The sequence below is a fragment of the Cebus imitator genome, unplaced genomic scaffold (genome assembly GCF_001604975.1).
Source record: "Cebus imitator isolate Cc_AM_T3 unplaced genomic scaffold, Cebus_imitator-1.0 Scaffold159, whole genome shotgun sequence".
Classification (NCBI taxonomy): Eukaryota; Metazoa; Chordata; class Mammalia; order Primates; family Cebidae; genus Cebus; species Cebus imitator.
In genome coordinates, this window is record NW_016107474.1 from 1732465 (window position 1) to 1748518 (window position 16054).

Below are 16054 nucleotides of genomic sequence, written 5' to 3' on the forward strand. Positions count from 1 at the left end.
CAAAATGCAAGGAAGAAGCAGACATAAGGATGTGTCTTTCAGCACAAGAAGGCAGCTGCAGCCTTAGTCTGAAGGCTCTGATGAAGCTGGCAAAAATCATTTCCAACAGAAACAAACATCACTAACATCTACTACTGCAAACCCTCAGATTTTATTCTACCAGAATAGTATGAAGTCTCTTTTTAAAAAATAATTCCACCCCCCCACTACCAGCCTTGTGCACTAAAAAAACAAAACTAAACTAAAAAATGTCTACCAGGAAAATGTTCACAATTAGCCAACTAGATGGAAGAACACGGATATTCACTGTACTATTTTTCAACTACTCTGCAGTTTGGGATTTTTCAAAGTGAACTGCAGAGATATCAATTTGCCTAAGGTCACAATACTCACATTCAGCATACTTGAGGGATCGAAAGACTTTCCGCTGGGGCGTGACCCGTTTGATGTTTGGATGATCTTCAAGTGTTAGCAGCCCGGCTTTCTGTTTTTCTTTGATCTGAATCACCTCAAAATCACTAGGGTAGTCACTGGATGGATTGTTTCGAGGTATAATTCTCCAGTTGTCCACTTCACTGCTCTTCAGGGCACTTGAAATAAATGAATTTCTAGCTTTGGCTGTAAAGTATCCATTGAAAGCCACAATATATTCTGAAATCAATCACCACAAACAAAAATAAGAATTTATGCACATACATTATAACATATACTATACTATAAATCAGGCAAAAGAAAAATTATCTTAAAGCCTACAGTAGAAAAGAGGAAAACACAAAGACCAGTTTAAATACCTAGACAGCTGGTTGCAGAGCTTTGAGTAAAAATGATCCATATGAATCATGTAATCACACAGAATGCATCACTGAATACCAGCTATATTTTTTTAAAAAGCAAAGGTGTTGCACAGTGGCTCACACCTGTAACCTCAGCCCTTTGGGAGGCAGAGGCCGGTGGATCATAAGGTCAGGAGTTCAAGGCCAGCCTGGTCAACATGGTGAAATCCCATCTCTACTAAAGATACAAAAAATTAGCCAGTCATGGTGGTGCACGCCTATAATCCCAGCTACTAGGGAGGCTGAGGCAGGAGAATCACTTGAACCAGGGAGGCGGAGGTCACAGTCAGGCGAGATCATGCTATTGCACTCCAGCCTGTGCAACAGGGTGAGATTGTGTCTCAAAAAAATTCATAAAGCCGGGTGTGGTGGCTCATGCCTGTAATCCTAGCACTTTGGTAGGCCGAGGTGGGTGGATCACCTGAGGTCAGGAGTTTAAGACCAGCCTGGCCATCGTGGTGAAACCCCATCCTTAAATAAATAAACAAACAAACAAACAAACAAATACCTACAGAAGTTTGAATACACAACAAAGAAATGTATATAATTTTTTCAAATAGGAAAAAGAAACTTCAGAGAAGTGAATGCTCAGTTAGTGTTTTTTAAAACGAAAACAATAACAAAATTCCAGAGTGGATCATGTGAGACTATTTGCTTCGTTCTTCGCATCTAGTCACGCGAACTTTAGAACATAAACATTCATCAACTCCCTGCTCCCCACACCCTCACAAACTACAATGGCACCTGTTCCAAAGAATCAAGGTGAAGGCTGGGTACAGTGGCTCAATGCCTGTAATCCCAGCACCCTGGGAGGTCGCAGTAGGTGGACTGCTTGAGCTCAGAAGTTTGCCAGCCTGGGTAACATGGTGAAACAAAAAATAAAAAAATTAGTGGGACATGGTGGCAAGTGCCTGTAGTCCCAGCTACTCAGGAGGCTGAGGTGGGAAGATCACTTGTGCCTGGGAGATCAAGTTTGCAGTGAGCTGAGATGACGCCACTGCACTCCAGCTTGGGCGACAAGACAACAAAAAGAAGGTGTAGGTAAATAATTAATGTCAATTTCCTTGTACCAAGCTTACTCTACTAGGAAAACAAACTGAAGCAAAGTTAATATTCATGTGCTGTGCACTCAACCCATTGGAAATTTACTATAGAAGGCCAGGCACTTGGCTCACACCTCTAATCCGAGCACTTTGGGAGGCCAAGGTGGGTGATCACTTGAGGTCAGGAGTACAAGACCAGCCTGGCCAAGATGATGAAACCCTGCCTCTACTAAAAAAAAAAAAAAAAAAAAAAAGAGTAGGTGGATACAGGGGCGGTTACCTGTAATCCCAGCTACTTGGGAGGCTGAGGCATGAGAACTGCTTGAGCCTGGGAGGCGGAGGTTTCAGTGAACCAAGGTCATGCTACTGCACTCCAGCCTGGGCAACAGAGTGAGACTCTGTCTCAAAAAAAAAAAAAAAAAAAAAGGAAAAGAAAAGAAAAAAAACTTTACTGTAGAAAAGAGGAACATGTTCTTCAGCAACAGGTAATTTTATATTAAGTAGGCTTGAGAAAATAAGACGGGCGCTCCTAACATTTAGAACAGTATCATTACCATATTCCACAACTGTTGATGAGAATTCCACTTTCAAAGTCAGGTGGGAACAGCCAGGGCATGGGGCCTTTTCAAAAGATTTCTGTTCCAGTCTGTCACCCAGATGTTTCTTCCCACAGAGCAAAACCACTAGCAGAAGCAGCCAGATGTTGATAAGCTTCATGGTCAAAAGCGAATATGATCATAAAATTGCATAAATTCAAATCACACTTTTTTCTTCTTGATTAGAAGTGAATTTTTGTTTTGGCTAAAAGCTGCAACATGACTGACCAGCCATCTCACAGTCTTGTCCAACGTAAATAAAAGTTAAACCCCATGGCCTTTTGTGGCTTGGCCTGAAGAGAGGCTTTCATTTCTTTCTCCGCTTCTTCTCCATCTTGGACATAAGGCTTCTCTCACTCAGGCCGTGATGACTGAGTCCTGAACTCCATCTGTACCACAGAACCAAGGTCCAACGGGGTTGATCAACCAACCGCTGTGAACCAATCTATGAAATAAAAAACAGCGCACAGAGATATTAGCGGCAAACTGACATAGCCAGGTATGATTTAGTTGTATTTATAATTTACGCAATTGGGTCAGCCAGGCAAAGTGGCAAGTGCCTGTAGATCAGCTACCCAGGAGGCTGAGGTGGGGGGATCACTTGAGTCCAGGAGTTTGAATCCAGCCTGGGCAACAAAGTGAGACCTTACATCTAAAAGAATAAAATAATAAAATAAATAAGAAGGTAAAAAAGATATCCCAGTTTCAAGACAAATTAATATGCCAAACAACCATGAAACATATTCATTTTTATTTACTTATTCCTGACTGCTTTCAGGGGAAAATTTTTTTTAGGCAACTTCAAAAATAAAACAGAATAAAATAAACAAGAAAAATGGAAAAAACTAAGGAAACAAAATAACGTCAGAAGTATTAAGCGCACTGGACCTGAGCATTCTAGCAGCCACAGAGAAGAAGGCGTCGGGATGATCCTTTGTTGGGTTTCAGATTCTGTATTTCTATCATTTGCAACGCAATCCCCAGAGCATTTTTCCAGGTGGCACTTTGACTTCCCACAAATTTCATCAATTTTTCTAGCAAAAGCTTGGCATATATCCTTACTTTCTGCTGTAATATTAATATCTAACAGAAAAGTAATCTCCATAAAGGTGACATTTAATACCTTCAAGAAACACTATGCTTTAATATTACAGATTTTGAAATATTCTCTACCAATTCTATGAAAAGAGCAAAAAAAGGGTTTTTACTGTCCTGAGGTTTATTTTACCGGACACCTCACACTCAAAGACATGTAACCCACTCGATCCATTATAAAACCAGATTATCTCTTTACCGGACCGACATAAAAGGACAGTGTATGAGGAAAGCTACTGCTAAAGAAAAATGTCATTTGAATATTATATTACGCACGGGCACATCTGAACTGTAAGAATAACAGCCATTCCTCACAATGAAAAACAGAGCAACAGTAAAGAACAATGCTGGCTGTAGCCTGCCCAGAAAATCAGTTGCACAGACTATACCTGCGGCATGAATAATCCAGCAGAGTGGGCGATGGGTGAATGAAGCAAGGGAGGCCTTCCAGTGCTACTTAGGTTTTGTTTTTTTTGAGGAAGGGTCTCACTCTGACACCCAGGCTGGAGCGCAATGGCAGAATCTCTGCATGGTTTACTGCAGCCTTGACCTCCTGGGCTCAAACAATCCTCCCACCTCAGCCTCCCAAGTAGCTGGGACTATAGGTATGCATCACCACGCCCAGCTAATTTTTGAATTTTAACATAGAGAAGGGGTCTCGCCAGTTTGCCTAGGCTAGTCTCAAACCCAAGTGATCAAGCCACCTTGGTCTCCCAAAGTGTAGAGACTACAGGCATGAGCCACCATGTCTGGCCACTATTTGTTTTTTGTTTATTATACTTTTAGTACTGAGATACATGTGCAGAATGTGCAGGTGTGTTACATAGGTATACACATGCCATGGAGTCTTGCTGCACCCATCAACCTGTCATCTACGTTAGGTATTTCTCCTAATGCTCTCTCTCTCCAGCGCTCCCCCCACTGTGTCCATGTGCTGTTCAACTCCCACTTATGAGTGAGAACATGCAGTGTTTAGTTTTCTGTTCCCGTGTTAGTTTGCTGAGAATGATGGTTTCCAGCTTCATCCATGTCCCTGTAAAGCAGGTCAACCCACCCTTTTTTATGGCTGCATAGTATTCCATGGTTATATATATGTTGCATTTTCTTTATTCAGTCTATCATTGATAGGTATTTGGGCTGGTTTCAAGTCTTTGCTATTGTGAACAGTGCCGCAATAAACATGTCTTTATAAAAGAATGATTTATGGTCCTTTAGGTATATACCCAGTAATAGGATTAGTGGGTCAAATGGTATTTCTGGTTGGAGATCCTTCAGGAATCGCCACACTGTCTTCCACAATAGTTGAACTAATGTACCCTCCCACTAACAGTGTAAAAGCGATCCTATTTTTCCACACCCTCTCTAGCATCTGTTGTTTCCTGACTTTTTAATAATCGCCATTCTAACTGGCATGAGATGGTATCTCATTGTGGCTTTAATTTGCATTTCTCTAATGACCACTGATGATAAGCTTTTTTTCGAATGTTTGTTGGCAACATAAATGTCTTCTTTTGAGAAGTGTCTGTTCATATCCTTCACCCACTTTTTCATGGGGTTTTTTTTTTTCTAAATTTAAGTTCCTTGCAAATTCTGGATATTAGCCCTTTGTCAGATGGATAGATTGCAAAAGTTTTTTAAAAAGGAAAACATTAACGACAAGGAGTTAGTCATCTATCAGGAAAGGTACTTCAAGTTATAAAACTCATTCTTCTGGCAGAAACTGGTGCTTTTGAGTTTTTGGTTTCTGGAACTATCAATATGTGCTCTACAAGCAGAAAAACACTGATAATGTACTGTGAGGGGTTAAAATATCCAAAGAATGTTTTAAAATTTACTAAGTATGGACTTTCACTGCTGTAATAACAAATGATCCTGAAAAACAAGCCTATCTCTGGCACTGGCACTGTCTACTAAGGGGCGTGGAACTTATCAGAGATGAGTGAAAGTTTAAAGCAGTTACAACCACCTCAAAAAGAACCATGAGAATGTCAACTCCAAGAGCAAAAACAAAGAGCCAAACAGAAAGATCAGAGACGCAGAGGGCACCCAAAGCCACCCTAACAGAACTTTCCTCAGGAGTAAGCCCTACTTCTTAGTTGCCTTATGCTTGATACATCCTGCAATGGAGCAGCAAAGAAAATAGTGACATGAAGCATATACCTAGCTTAAAGACTACTGGCCAAAGAAGACCAACTGGTAAGACAGTTCTCCTATCACAGTAAATGCATTATATTTAAAAGATATTTATTAAATAGGTTCCTCACTCAAGGCAGGTTTTTTGTTGTTGGTGTTGAAAAGGAAAGAACAATCATTTGAGGCCAGGAGTTTGAGACCAGCCTGTGGAACATGGAGAAACCCCATCTCTACAAGAAAATTTAAAAATTAGCCAGGCATGGTGGTGTGCCTGTTGTCCCAGCTACTCAGGAAGATCGCTTGAGCCTGGAGGGTTAAGTGGGCCAAGATCACACCACTACATTCCAGCCGGGGTGACACAGTGAGACTCTGTCTCCACTTAAAAAACAAACAAACACGCCTCTTAAAACTATTCTGCCTCAAGCTAAAGAATCCATGACACATTTGGGCTACATATAACACAAATATAAGTAATAGTAGTGAGAATATCTTAGACCTAACTGGTTTAGATCAACTTTAATTAAACCTGTTCTAAAATAATTCACTCACAGGTAAAGACCGTGAACTTGTAACAGCCCATGCAGAACAGATGGCTGATGTTCTCCTACAACTTAGGTAAGTACCTAAGGGCCTGGGGGTTTTTTAATGAAAAAAAAAAAGCTGGGCACAGTGGCTCACACCTATAATCCCGGGCATGTTTCCACTTTTGGAGGCTGAGGTGAGCAGATCACTTGAGGCCAGGAGTTGGAGATTAGCCTGGCAAACATAGTGAAACCCCATCTCTACTTAAAAAAAAAAAAAAAAAAAAAAAAAAAATTAGTTGGGCATTGTGGTGCATGCCTGTAATCCCAAGTACTTGGGAGGCTAAGGTAGGATAATCGTTTGAACCTAGGAGGTGGAGGTTGCAGTGAGCGAAGATTACAACACTGCACTCCCGCCTGTGTGACACAGCAAGACTCTGTCTCAAAAAAATAAAAAATAAATAAATAAATGAAAAAAATCTCTAAGGTAACCAGTTCTTCCCAAAATTAAAAATAATAACAATAAACTTGGGATTTTTGGAAAACAGAGAAAGCAATTATTATCGTAAGACATTCTACCCTAACTTACTCATTAGATCAGGCAATTTTAGAGTACTTCCCAAGTTAAGATACTATCAGGTACTGCAGAACAAACACAGATTATTAGCTAGTCAGGACACAACCTACCAAGTGTGATCTAGTTAAATTAAGGGAGGTCAAACACAAACCACTAAATAAAAAGCAGGAAATGAAAATGTCAAAGGAGAGGCAAGTCTCCAGTGCCATAGAGGCTGAACCGAGACACAGCTCTCTCCGGGGTGTGAAGAGGTGGCTTCTGCTTGGAGGGGGCACTGCAGTAGCTCTGCAGAATGTGAGCTTGGCAGGACTGAAAGATGGGCGTGAGGGAGGGAGAAGCGGAGCATCCCAAGCATGGAGACACAGGGAGTGCACAAGGATCAGCACCACCCAGCCTGAGGAGGGAGGCAAGAAGGTGCCCTCTGGAGAGGCTGAAAGATGAGGGGGAGGAGAGGACCTCAAGCAGGAACACCTGGCCAACAACCGGAAACTCGGACCTCCTCCATCCAATGGTAGTGAATAACACAGAGATAAAACACAGCCAAAGGGTGAGACTGCTGAGCTAATACTAAAAGCCAGGCACTCTTCTAGGAGTAGGAATAGAGTAATGAATAAAATAGGATAGATTTTGTATTTAGCTGGTGATAAAAATTACATTTGGGAAGAAGAAAAAACAGCTGGGCATGGTGACTTATACCAGCACTTTAGGAGGCCGAGGCGGGAGGATCACCAGAGGCCAGGAGTTCAAGACCAACCTGGCCAACATGGCAAAACCCCATCTCTGCTAAAAATACAAAAAAAAAAATTAGTCAGGCATGGCGGGGGGTGCCAGTAGTCCCAGCTACTTGAGAAACTCAGGCAGCAGAATCACTTGAATGCGGGAGGCGTAGGTTGCAGTGAGTCAAGTTCGTGCCACTGCACTCCAGCCTGAGTAACAGGAGTGAAAAACCATCTCGAAATAAATAAATAAGAAAGAAAAATAAAGAAAAGAATACGGCAAGTCAGGAGAGGGTTGGCTTTCTACTACAGTGCTGCCTACAGCAGCTGCTGAAAAGGAGCCTTTTCAGTGAAGGTCTGAACGATGCTGGAAGCTGGCCAAGGGTTTGGGGAAAGAGCATCCAGGCAGTGGGAGGGCAAGTGAAAAGGCCCTGGGGCAAGGAATATTCCTGGTGTGTGAAAGGAAAGAAAGGCAAAGAGGCCAGTGTGAAGCAGGGGAAAGCAGAAGATGCAATCAGAGGAAACTGGGGAGACAGCCCAGGGAGGGCCTGCAGGTCACAGAGAGGACTCCAGCTTTGATTCTGAATGGGAAGAGAAAGCATGAGGCAGTTCTGGGCACACATGGCTTTCGTTTTAACTGGATAGCTCTGGCTTCTGTGTGGAAGGGGGCACAGGCTGAGGCAGGGAACATCTGGAGGGCTCCTGTACAGAAAGAGCCAGGGCAGAGAAGATGCTGGCTTGGACCAGGGCGCCAAAGACCACAACCTGAAATCAATCATCAGAAACATCAGAGCAACCCAAATTGAGGGACATTCTACAAAATTAACAGGCCTAGAACTGTCCTAAGCATCGAGGTAATGAAAGCCAAGAATGATTGAGCTACTGCTCCAGACTGAAGGAGACTCAAGAGACAATGCAACTCGTGAATCTGAGCTGCATCCATCTGCTGTAACAGGCACTCGGGAACTGGCAAAACCCAGATAAGCCTGCCTGTGGATCAGATCATAGTCATGTATCAATACTAATTTCCTGACTTTGACAGCTGTACCGTGATCATGCCCAACTAGGTTTTTGTTTTTTTTGGGTTTTTTTTGGTAGAGATGGCATCCTGCCGTGTTGCCCAGGCTGGCCTCAAACTCCTGGGCTCAAGAAGTCTTCCCACCTCAGCCTCCCAGAATGCTGGGATTACAGGCATAAGCCACCACGTCCAGAGTGGGCCTAAAGATAGCTTGTCCCCACTAACTCATTAGACAAGTCAGTAAGGGCCTTGCTTGGAAGACAGAACCACCAAAACACTGGGGGATAACAGAGTATCAGCTCTGCAATTTACTCTCAAATGCTTCAGAGAAACAAATGTTTCACACTGTTAGTGCAACCTTCCTGTTAGGTTTGGCCTGTTTTCAAAACAGGCAGAAAACATAAATTCTTTATTTAGCTTCATTTGCCAGGGATGCACGAGGCTGGGGGCATTTTAAATGCGGTGACAGGGGCCAGTCTAAGCCTCTTACATCAGACTCAGTCAGTGCTGATCACTGCATACACAACCAGACCACACGCCATGTCAGGCCTAGAACTGTCCTAAGCATCGAGGTAATGCTTAGGACTCATCAACTGTTAGGCAGAAGGGCATCCAAAGATGGGACTGAGCTAGTTAAAGGGAAATTAAATATGTCTCATTCTAGGAAATTGACAGAATTCCTGAAAAGATTCATGGTAAATTTCTGCTAAAATTAACCTAAGTTTCTATGATTTACATTAAACAAATCAAGTAACATTCTAACAGAAAAAAGTGAGACACCCCCTATAAAATAAAAATCATGTTTATTAAGTCAAAAAATCCAATAAAATAAGTACTCTCATATGTTACTGGTGAATTTTTTAAAAAAATTCAACATTTTAGAATGGCAATTTTCAATTTTCAAATATGAGTTAAAACGCTTAAAAATGAACATTAAAAACTTTTGGTCTAACAAATCCAGAATAACAAAAACTAACATTCACTGAGCATTGATTATGTAGCAGCTGCCATTCTGAGTAATCTGCAAGTATTAACTCATTAATCCTCACAACAACCCATTACTACCCCATTTTCAGATGCGAACTAAGGCCCAAGTAGCTAAGCAACTTGCCTGGGGCCATACCATCAACAAGTAGGACAGCTGGCCTGGGAACTCAGGTGGTCAGCCTGGCTCCAGAGCCTTCACTCTTCAGAGGCAGGTAGCCTGCTTCTCTAAAATCTCCCTAGGGATTCAATCTAAGTAGTATGAATCCGGAAGCACACAAGGCTTTATGTCCAAGGATACACACTGCGAGATGATGAGTGGGAAAAGCTGGATGCCACCTAACTGTGCATAAGCAAGGAGACTGGCTAAATCATTCCGGTTCATCCATACCATAGAATGCCATGCAGCAATTTCCAATGCTACGCCTACAGCAGGCTGAACAATCCTTCCATGAAGATGCTCACATTCTAATTCCCAGAACCTGTGAATGTTACTTTATAACAAAAGCATATAAACCAAAGGGACTTTGCAGTTGTGACTAAATGAAAGCATTGGGGACAGTATCCTCGATGATCCAGGTAGGCCAGGTGTCATTTAAGAGTCTCTATAAGAGAGAGGGAGGAGATGAGAACCAGTAGTAAGAGATGTGAAGATGAAAGCAAGAGGCTGGCTGGGCCTGAGGTCACAAGTTCGAGACCAGCTTGGCCAACGTGGTGAAACCCCATCTCTACTAAAAATACAAAATTAGCCAGGCATGGTGGCAGGCGCCTGTAATCCTGGCAACTCAGGAGGCTCAGGCAGGAGAATCTCTTGAAACCGGGAAGGAAAGGTTGGAGTAAGCCGGGATCACACCACTGCAATCTAGCCTGGGTAACAGAGGGAGACTGCATCTCAAAAGCAAAAAAAAAAAAAAGAAAGAAACAAAGAGGTTGAGATAATTTGAGGAAGAAGTTGGAAGCCCAGGAACACAGGTGGCCTGTAGAAACTGAAAAACAAAAGGAAACTGGTTCTCTCCTCAGAACCTCTTGAAGGAGACAGCCCCACTGAAACTCTGACTTTAGCTCAGTGAGACAAACTCTGGACTTCTGACATCCAAAACTGTGAAACAGTAAATTCGTGTTGCTTTAGGCCACTGTTTGTGGTCAACTGTTACAACAGCAATAGAAATATGAGAAAATGCTCATGATAGTTCATGTACCAAATAATCCAAATTTTTATTTTACATCTTAAAATGTGTCTATGAGCAAGGAAAAAACAACCACCACCGTGGTTGGGTGCAGTGGCTCATGCCTGTAATCCCAGCACTTTGGGAGGCAAAGGCAGGCAGATCCCTTGAGGACAGGAGTTCAAGACCAGCCTCGCCAACAGAGTAAAATCCTGTATCTACTAAAAATACAAAAAATTAGCTGAGCATGGTGGCATATGCTTGTAATCCAGCTACTCCGGAGGTTGATGCACAAGAATTCCTTGAACCCAGGAGGCAGAGGTTGCAGTGGGCCACTGCATTCCAGCCTGCGTGGTTGCAGTGGGCCACTGCATTCCAGCCTGTGCAACGAACACTCTGTCTCAAAAGAAAACAACAACAACAAACACTGAAGGACACATACCAAAATGGCTACAGTGGTTCTACCTTTCAACTGTAAGATTACAGATAGTTATTTTCTTATTTTATTTTGTTAGTTAATTTATTTTTTTGAGACAGAATTTTACTCTTGTTGCCCAGACTAGAGTGCAATGGCACAATCTCGGCTCACTGCAATCTCCACCTTCTGGGTTCAAGAGATTTTCCTGCCTCAGCCTCCCCACTGGGCTTATGGTGCCTGCCCACCATGCCCAGCTAATTTTTTGTATTTTTAGTAGAGATGGGGTTTTACTATGTTGGCCAGGCTGGCCTCAAACTCCTGATGTCAAGTGATCCACCTGCCTCGGCCTCCCAAAGTGCTGGGATTACAGGTGTCAGCGACCGTGCCCAGCTTATTTATATTTTTACAAGAAGCATGTGTTACTTTTATACTTAGATAAAACATATTATTTAAGGATTTTAAGAAACCTTTTCAAATACATTTTAAAGAATAGGCCAGGCTCAGTGCCTCACACCTGTAATTCCAGCACTGTGGGAGGCCAAGCCAGGCAGATCACTTGAGGTCAGGAGTTCAAGACCAACCTGGCCAACATGGCAAAACCCCATGTCTACTAAAAATAAAAAAATTAGCTGGGCATGGGGGCACACGCCTGTAATCCCAGCTACTCAGGAGGCTAAGGTAGGAGAATCGCTTGAACCTGGGAGGCAGAGGTTGCAGTGACCTAAGATCAAGCCATTGCACTCCAGCCTGGGAGACACAGCGAGACTCCATCTCTAAAAAAAAGGAAAGAAAGAATAAATTATACTTTCTGCTAAGTCAGTGGCACAAAAATTCAAATATATGCTAGATTTCATTTTATTTATACATATACTAGAGCTTAAAAGGGATCTATCTCCTACAAATTGTTCTCAAATATCTGTGGACAGCTACTTTTCAGCCTAAGACACACTTTGAAAATATTAACCTTTTGGCTAAGTCATTCCGAAGGGCTATGATCATTTGTAGTATCACTTAACTTAGAGAGCCTACTTAGGGCTGTTACTGGATCCACTACATGTTTACTGGTTTTAATTTCTACAAATTATTTATGGAGAAAACCTGGTTAACTTCCCATATAAAGGCATAACCTTAAAAGATGGTATTTCTATACCTATGGATTTTTCATGAGTATGATTATACCTCTAATACAGGTATAATAAAAGAAATTGGCATCAAATACTAATTGAAAAAGACACAGTTCAAATTACAGACACAGGAAATAGGATTGAATGGGATTTCTGTAGAAGGGAGACTCAGCAGAAGAAATGTATTACCCGGGCAAGCAACCGGCCTAGCTCACGGCTAGCATTCTTTGTAGCTCTTATGGTCTCCTACTCACAACTAGCAGAATAAAAAACATCACAAAGATCATAATTCCAGGCATAACTCAAATACACCTGAAATTATCTCTTTAAAAATAATTACAACATAATTCAGGTGAGAGGAAATGACTTTTATCACCAGATAATCATCTAATTATGCAGCTATGCCTTGCTTTGTAATAAACTAGCTTACTAAAACAGCTCCAGAGGAAACTGAATTGTGTTGAGACCACAAAACAGTTGGCTGAAAAACTACCTACCACATTCAGAACTAATTGCATACTTGGCTGTATTACCATTGTTTCACAGGCTAACAATGAAGCCACCTCAGACCAAACCATGGTAAAACAAAGGTGTATTCTTGGCCTGATTCAACCATTTCTTCTGGCACACTCTATCCATCAGGTGGTCTTGAACTAAAAAAATTCATCCCAGTATATCAATACAGTCAAGAGTGAGAAACTGGTCTGTGGTGTCTTCACTGTCTACTATTTCATACATGTCATGTCACTCTTGTCTACTTTCAGTCTTACCCTTCAGTCACCCAGTATTAGCTGGCCATACATAGGGCACCTACAAACTTCATACCCTGCTTACTTTACCTTAAACGTGTTTCCTCAGCAGTGATCAGAGGCTGACGCCTGTAATCCCAGCACTTTGGGAGGCTGCGGTGGGCGGATCACGAGGTCAGGAGAAGGAGACGATCCTGGCCAACGTGCTGAAAACCCTGTCTCTAATAAAAATACAAAAATTAGCTGTGCATGGTGGCGCACGCCTGTAGTCCGAGCTACTTGGGAGGCTGGGGCAGGAGAATCACTTGAACCAGAAGGTGGAGGCTGCAGTGAGCCAAGATCACGCCACTGCACTCAAGTATGGTAACAGAGTCAGATTCCATGTCAAAATAAATAAATAAATAAATAAAAATAAATGTGTTTCCTCAAGCAGATTTCTGCAGCACTGATGGGAGCAATGTACAGTTCACCTCAGCCTTCCGTCCTCCTAGTTTTTTTTTTTTTAATGAGATGGAGTCTTACTCTAACGCCCAGGCTGCAGTGCAGTGGCTCTCAGTTCACTGCAACCTCTGCCACCTGCATTCAAGCAAATCTCCTGCCTCAGCCTCCAGAGTAGCTGGGATTACAGGCGCCTGACATTGCTCCCCGCTAATTTTTGTATTTTTAGTAGAGATGGGGTTTCACCATGTTGGCCAGAGTGGTCTTGAACACCTCATCTCGTCATCCAGTCACTTGAGCCTCCCAAAGTGCTGGGATTTCAGGCATGAGCCACCACGCCTGACTCAGGATGCCGAGTTGTTGTTAACCTCCTGACAGAAGAGATCTCACTGCAACCCTAGGTGCTTCAAAGGTTCTGCAAGCTCTACAGTGGAATTTTCCCTTTTTATATAGAAAGAAACAACTCTTGATTATACACAGTGCCTGGGGAGTACAGTCATTTGACAAGTGTCTGGCTCAGGTCCCAGCTCCCATGTCCAGTCAACAGTTTTGCTGTCATCTACATCACACACTGGAATATAAAAAAAAAATTTATTTGCTGAAAGTGTTCTGCATGAATGCTTAAACAAAATATGGTATAGCCATACAGCTGAATATTTGGCCATAAAAGCAAGGAAATCCTGATTCATGCTACATGAACTGCGAAAACATGCTAAGTGAAAGAGGCTTGACACAAGGCCACATGTTTCCATCTGAATACATGAAACAGTCATTAAAGGCAAATCTAGAAAGACAAAAGGAGATGAAAGGTTGCCCGTGCTGTGGTTTGAAAATAGGTATTGACTGCAATGCGCCCCAGAGGTCTTGGGGTGATGGAAATGTTATAAAAGTGGATTTGGTGGTGACTGCGCAGCTGTAAATTTACTAAAAACCACTGAATAGTGCACTTAAAACAGGTGGATTTTATGGTATGTAAATTCTACTTCAATGAAACTCTTACATTAAAAAATAAGTACAAGAAGAGAGCATTCTCCATATTGAAAAGAAAATTGGGAGGACTGACTTCTCTTCTGCCAGCCCTCCTCTTCGTACATACACAAACTGAGACCCTGACATTACGCTTTCTACATAGTTAAGACTTAAGGACCAGTCTCTAGAATTCAGCTCAGGTCTGAGTCCCCTCCATGTCATCTGGAAGTGTCAGTCAGAACCTAATAACTTAATTTGTGCAGACTATATAAGCCAACATTTTCAGGGGCTCGACCCAAAGCGAAAGGTAAACATCTTCATAACATATTGACGATCTACAGCGGTCTTAGGCAGCTCAACCATGCCAAGGCGAGGCAAGATTTTAAGACGCTACAGGTTTAAAAGGCAAGCTTGTTCTGAGAGTTCGCAGAACAGGATCCCTGCGTTTCCAAAAGCCAGCAGCGCAATGTACACAGACCGAGATAAGGCCAAGAATCGAGGCCTTTTAAACCTGACGCCAGCACTGCCCCGGAAGCGCACCTAAAACTCAATCTGTTTAGAGGCTCGGGGCCAGAGCAGGGCGTACTGTCGAAACTCGGTTAATGCTTACTTCACGTGAAGAAAACCAAGCAATGGAACAAGCCGCCGGAGCGCGCACACCCCCGCAGGGCCGCGGGACAGGCACGCGGCGTCCAAGCAAGCGCCCACCTCCCCCGTCCGGCCCGGCCCGACCCCGCAGCCCTCGCCTCGGGGCCTCGGACTGGGCCGGCACACCTGAGCCCGCCAGCCGCCGCGGCTGGGCAGGCGGGGAGGGGAGCAGGTCGGAGAGGCTGCGCGCGCGGGCGGCTGACGTACCTGCGCCGCCTGGAGCTCAGGGCCAGCGGGCCTGGAATAACGACGCCTCTGCGGCGAACACGCCTGGGTTCTCCATTCGGGGCTGTTTACCCCCAACTCTCGCGAGATTGGGCGACCGGGCAAGGAAGGCCCACAGCTGGGAGCGTCGGCCCCGCCGACCTGGCGTGCCCTGCGTGTCCCGCGCTCCCGTGGCCTGCGTGCGCGCTCTGGACGCCGAGGGCCGCGGGATTCCGCAGGGAAGACAGACGAAGGTCTCGCGACATTTGCAGCCCGGGGCCGGGAACCAAGCAGAGGGGCGTGGCCAGCGGGCTGCCCGACTGCGAGAACGCGCGGCTCGAACCTCTGGCCTGTGTTGCGCGTGACTCTAGGACCCCCCCCTGCTAAAGCCGGAAAATGAACCCAGGCGTGAAGGCAGCCGAGCTGGGCCATAATCTAGAAAGACTACCTGACGCCGACTCCCCGCCCCCGCGGGCCTACTGTCATGGATCCGTGGATAGCTCGTTTCCCCGCGCAGACCCTGCCTGCAGGGATCCACGTCCTGGCACCGGCGGCTCGGACTCCGCACCCCCGCCCGGGCTTCCGCACCCCCGCCCGGGCACCTGCCCTGGGTGCCCCTTAACCCGGGCGGTGGCTCGTTAGGCTGGCGAAGGGTCCAGTCAGTAACAGGCGAAATCCCCTATCTCGCCTGCCCGACCTGACCCCCGGCTCCGCTGGACGACGGACCTGGCCTCGCGACGCGTAGCGCACAGCCGCTGCCTGGGCACCGGTGCGTGGGAACCCTTGGACCTTTGTAACGCCACGTGTTTGCCCTTTTTGAAG

The 16054-nt window shown here is 44.3% G+C and overlaps 1 protein-coding gene across 2 annotated transcripts in view; it reads right to left on the minus strand.

Moving 5' to 3' along the window:
• MBTPS1 (membrane bound transcription factor peptidase, site 1) overlaps window positions 1–15439 on the minus strand; it is a 61592-nt gene extending 46153 nt beyond the window's left edge. Inside the window, exons 1-3 of one of the 2 annotated variants that reach the window (XM_017543597.2) lie at window positions 15236–15439; window positions 2431–2917; window positions 394–651 (exon numbers count right to left, since the gene is read on the minus strand). In XM_017543597.2, the coding sequence (XP_017399086.1) occupies window positions 394–651; window positions 2431–2593 (421 nt within the window). In that variant the 5' untranslated portion in view covers window positions 2594–2917; window positions 15236–15439. Of the gene's footprint in view, window positions 1–393; window positions 652–2430; window positions 2918–13063; window positions 13195–15235 lie in introns of those variants that run through there. The other variant, XM_017543600.1, reaches the window with a different exon arrangement.
• Between the last annotated feature and the right edge of the window lie 615 nt (window positions 15440–16054).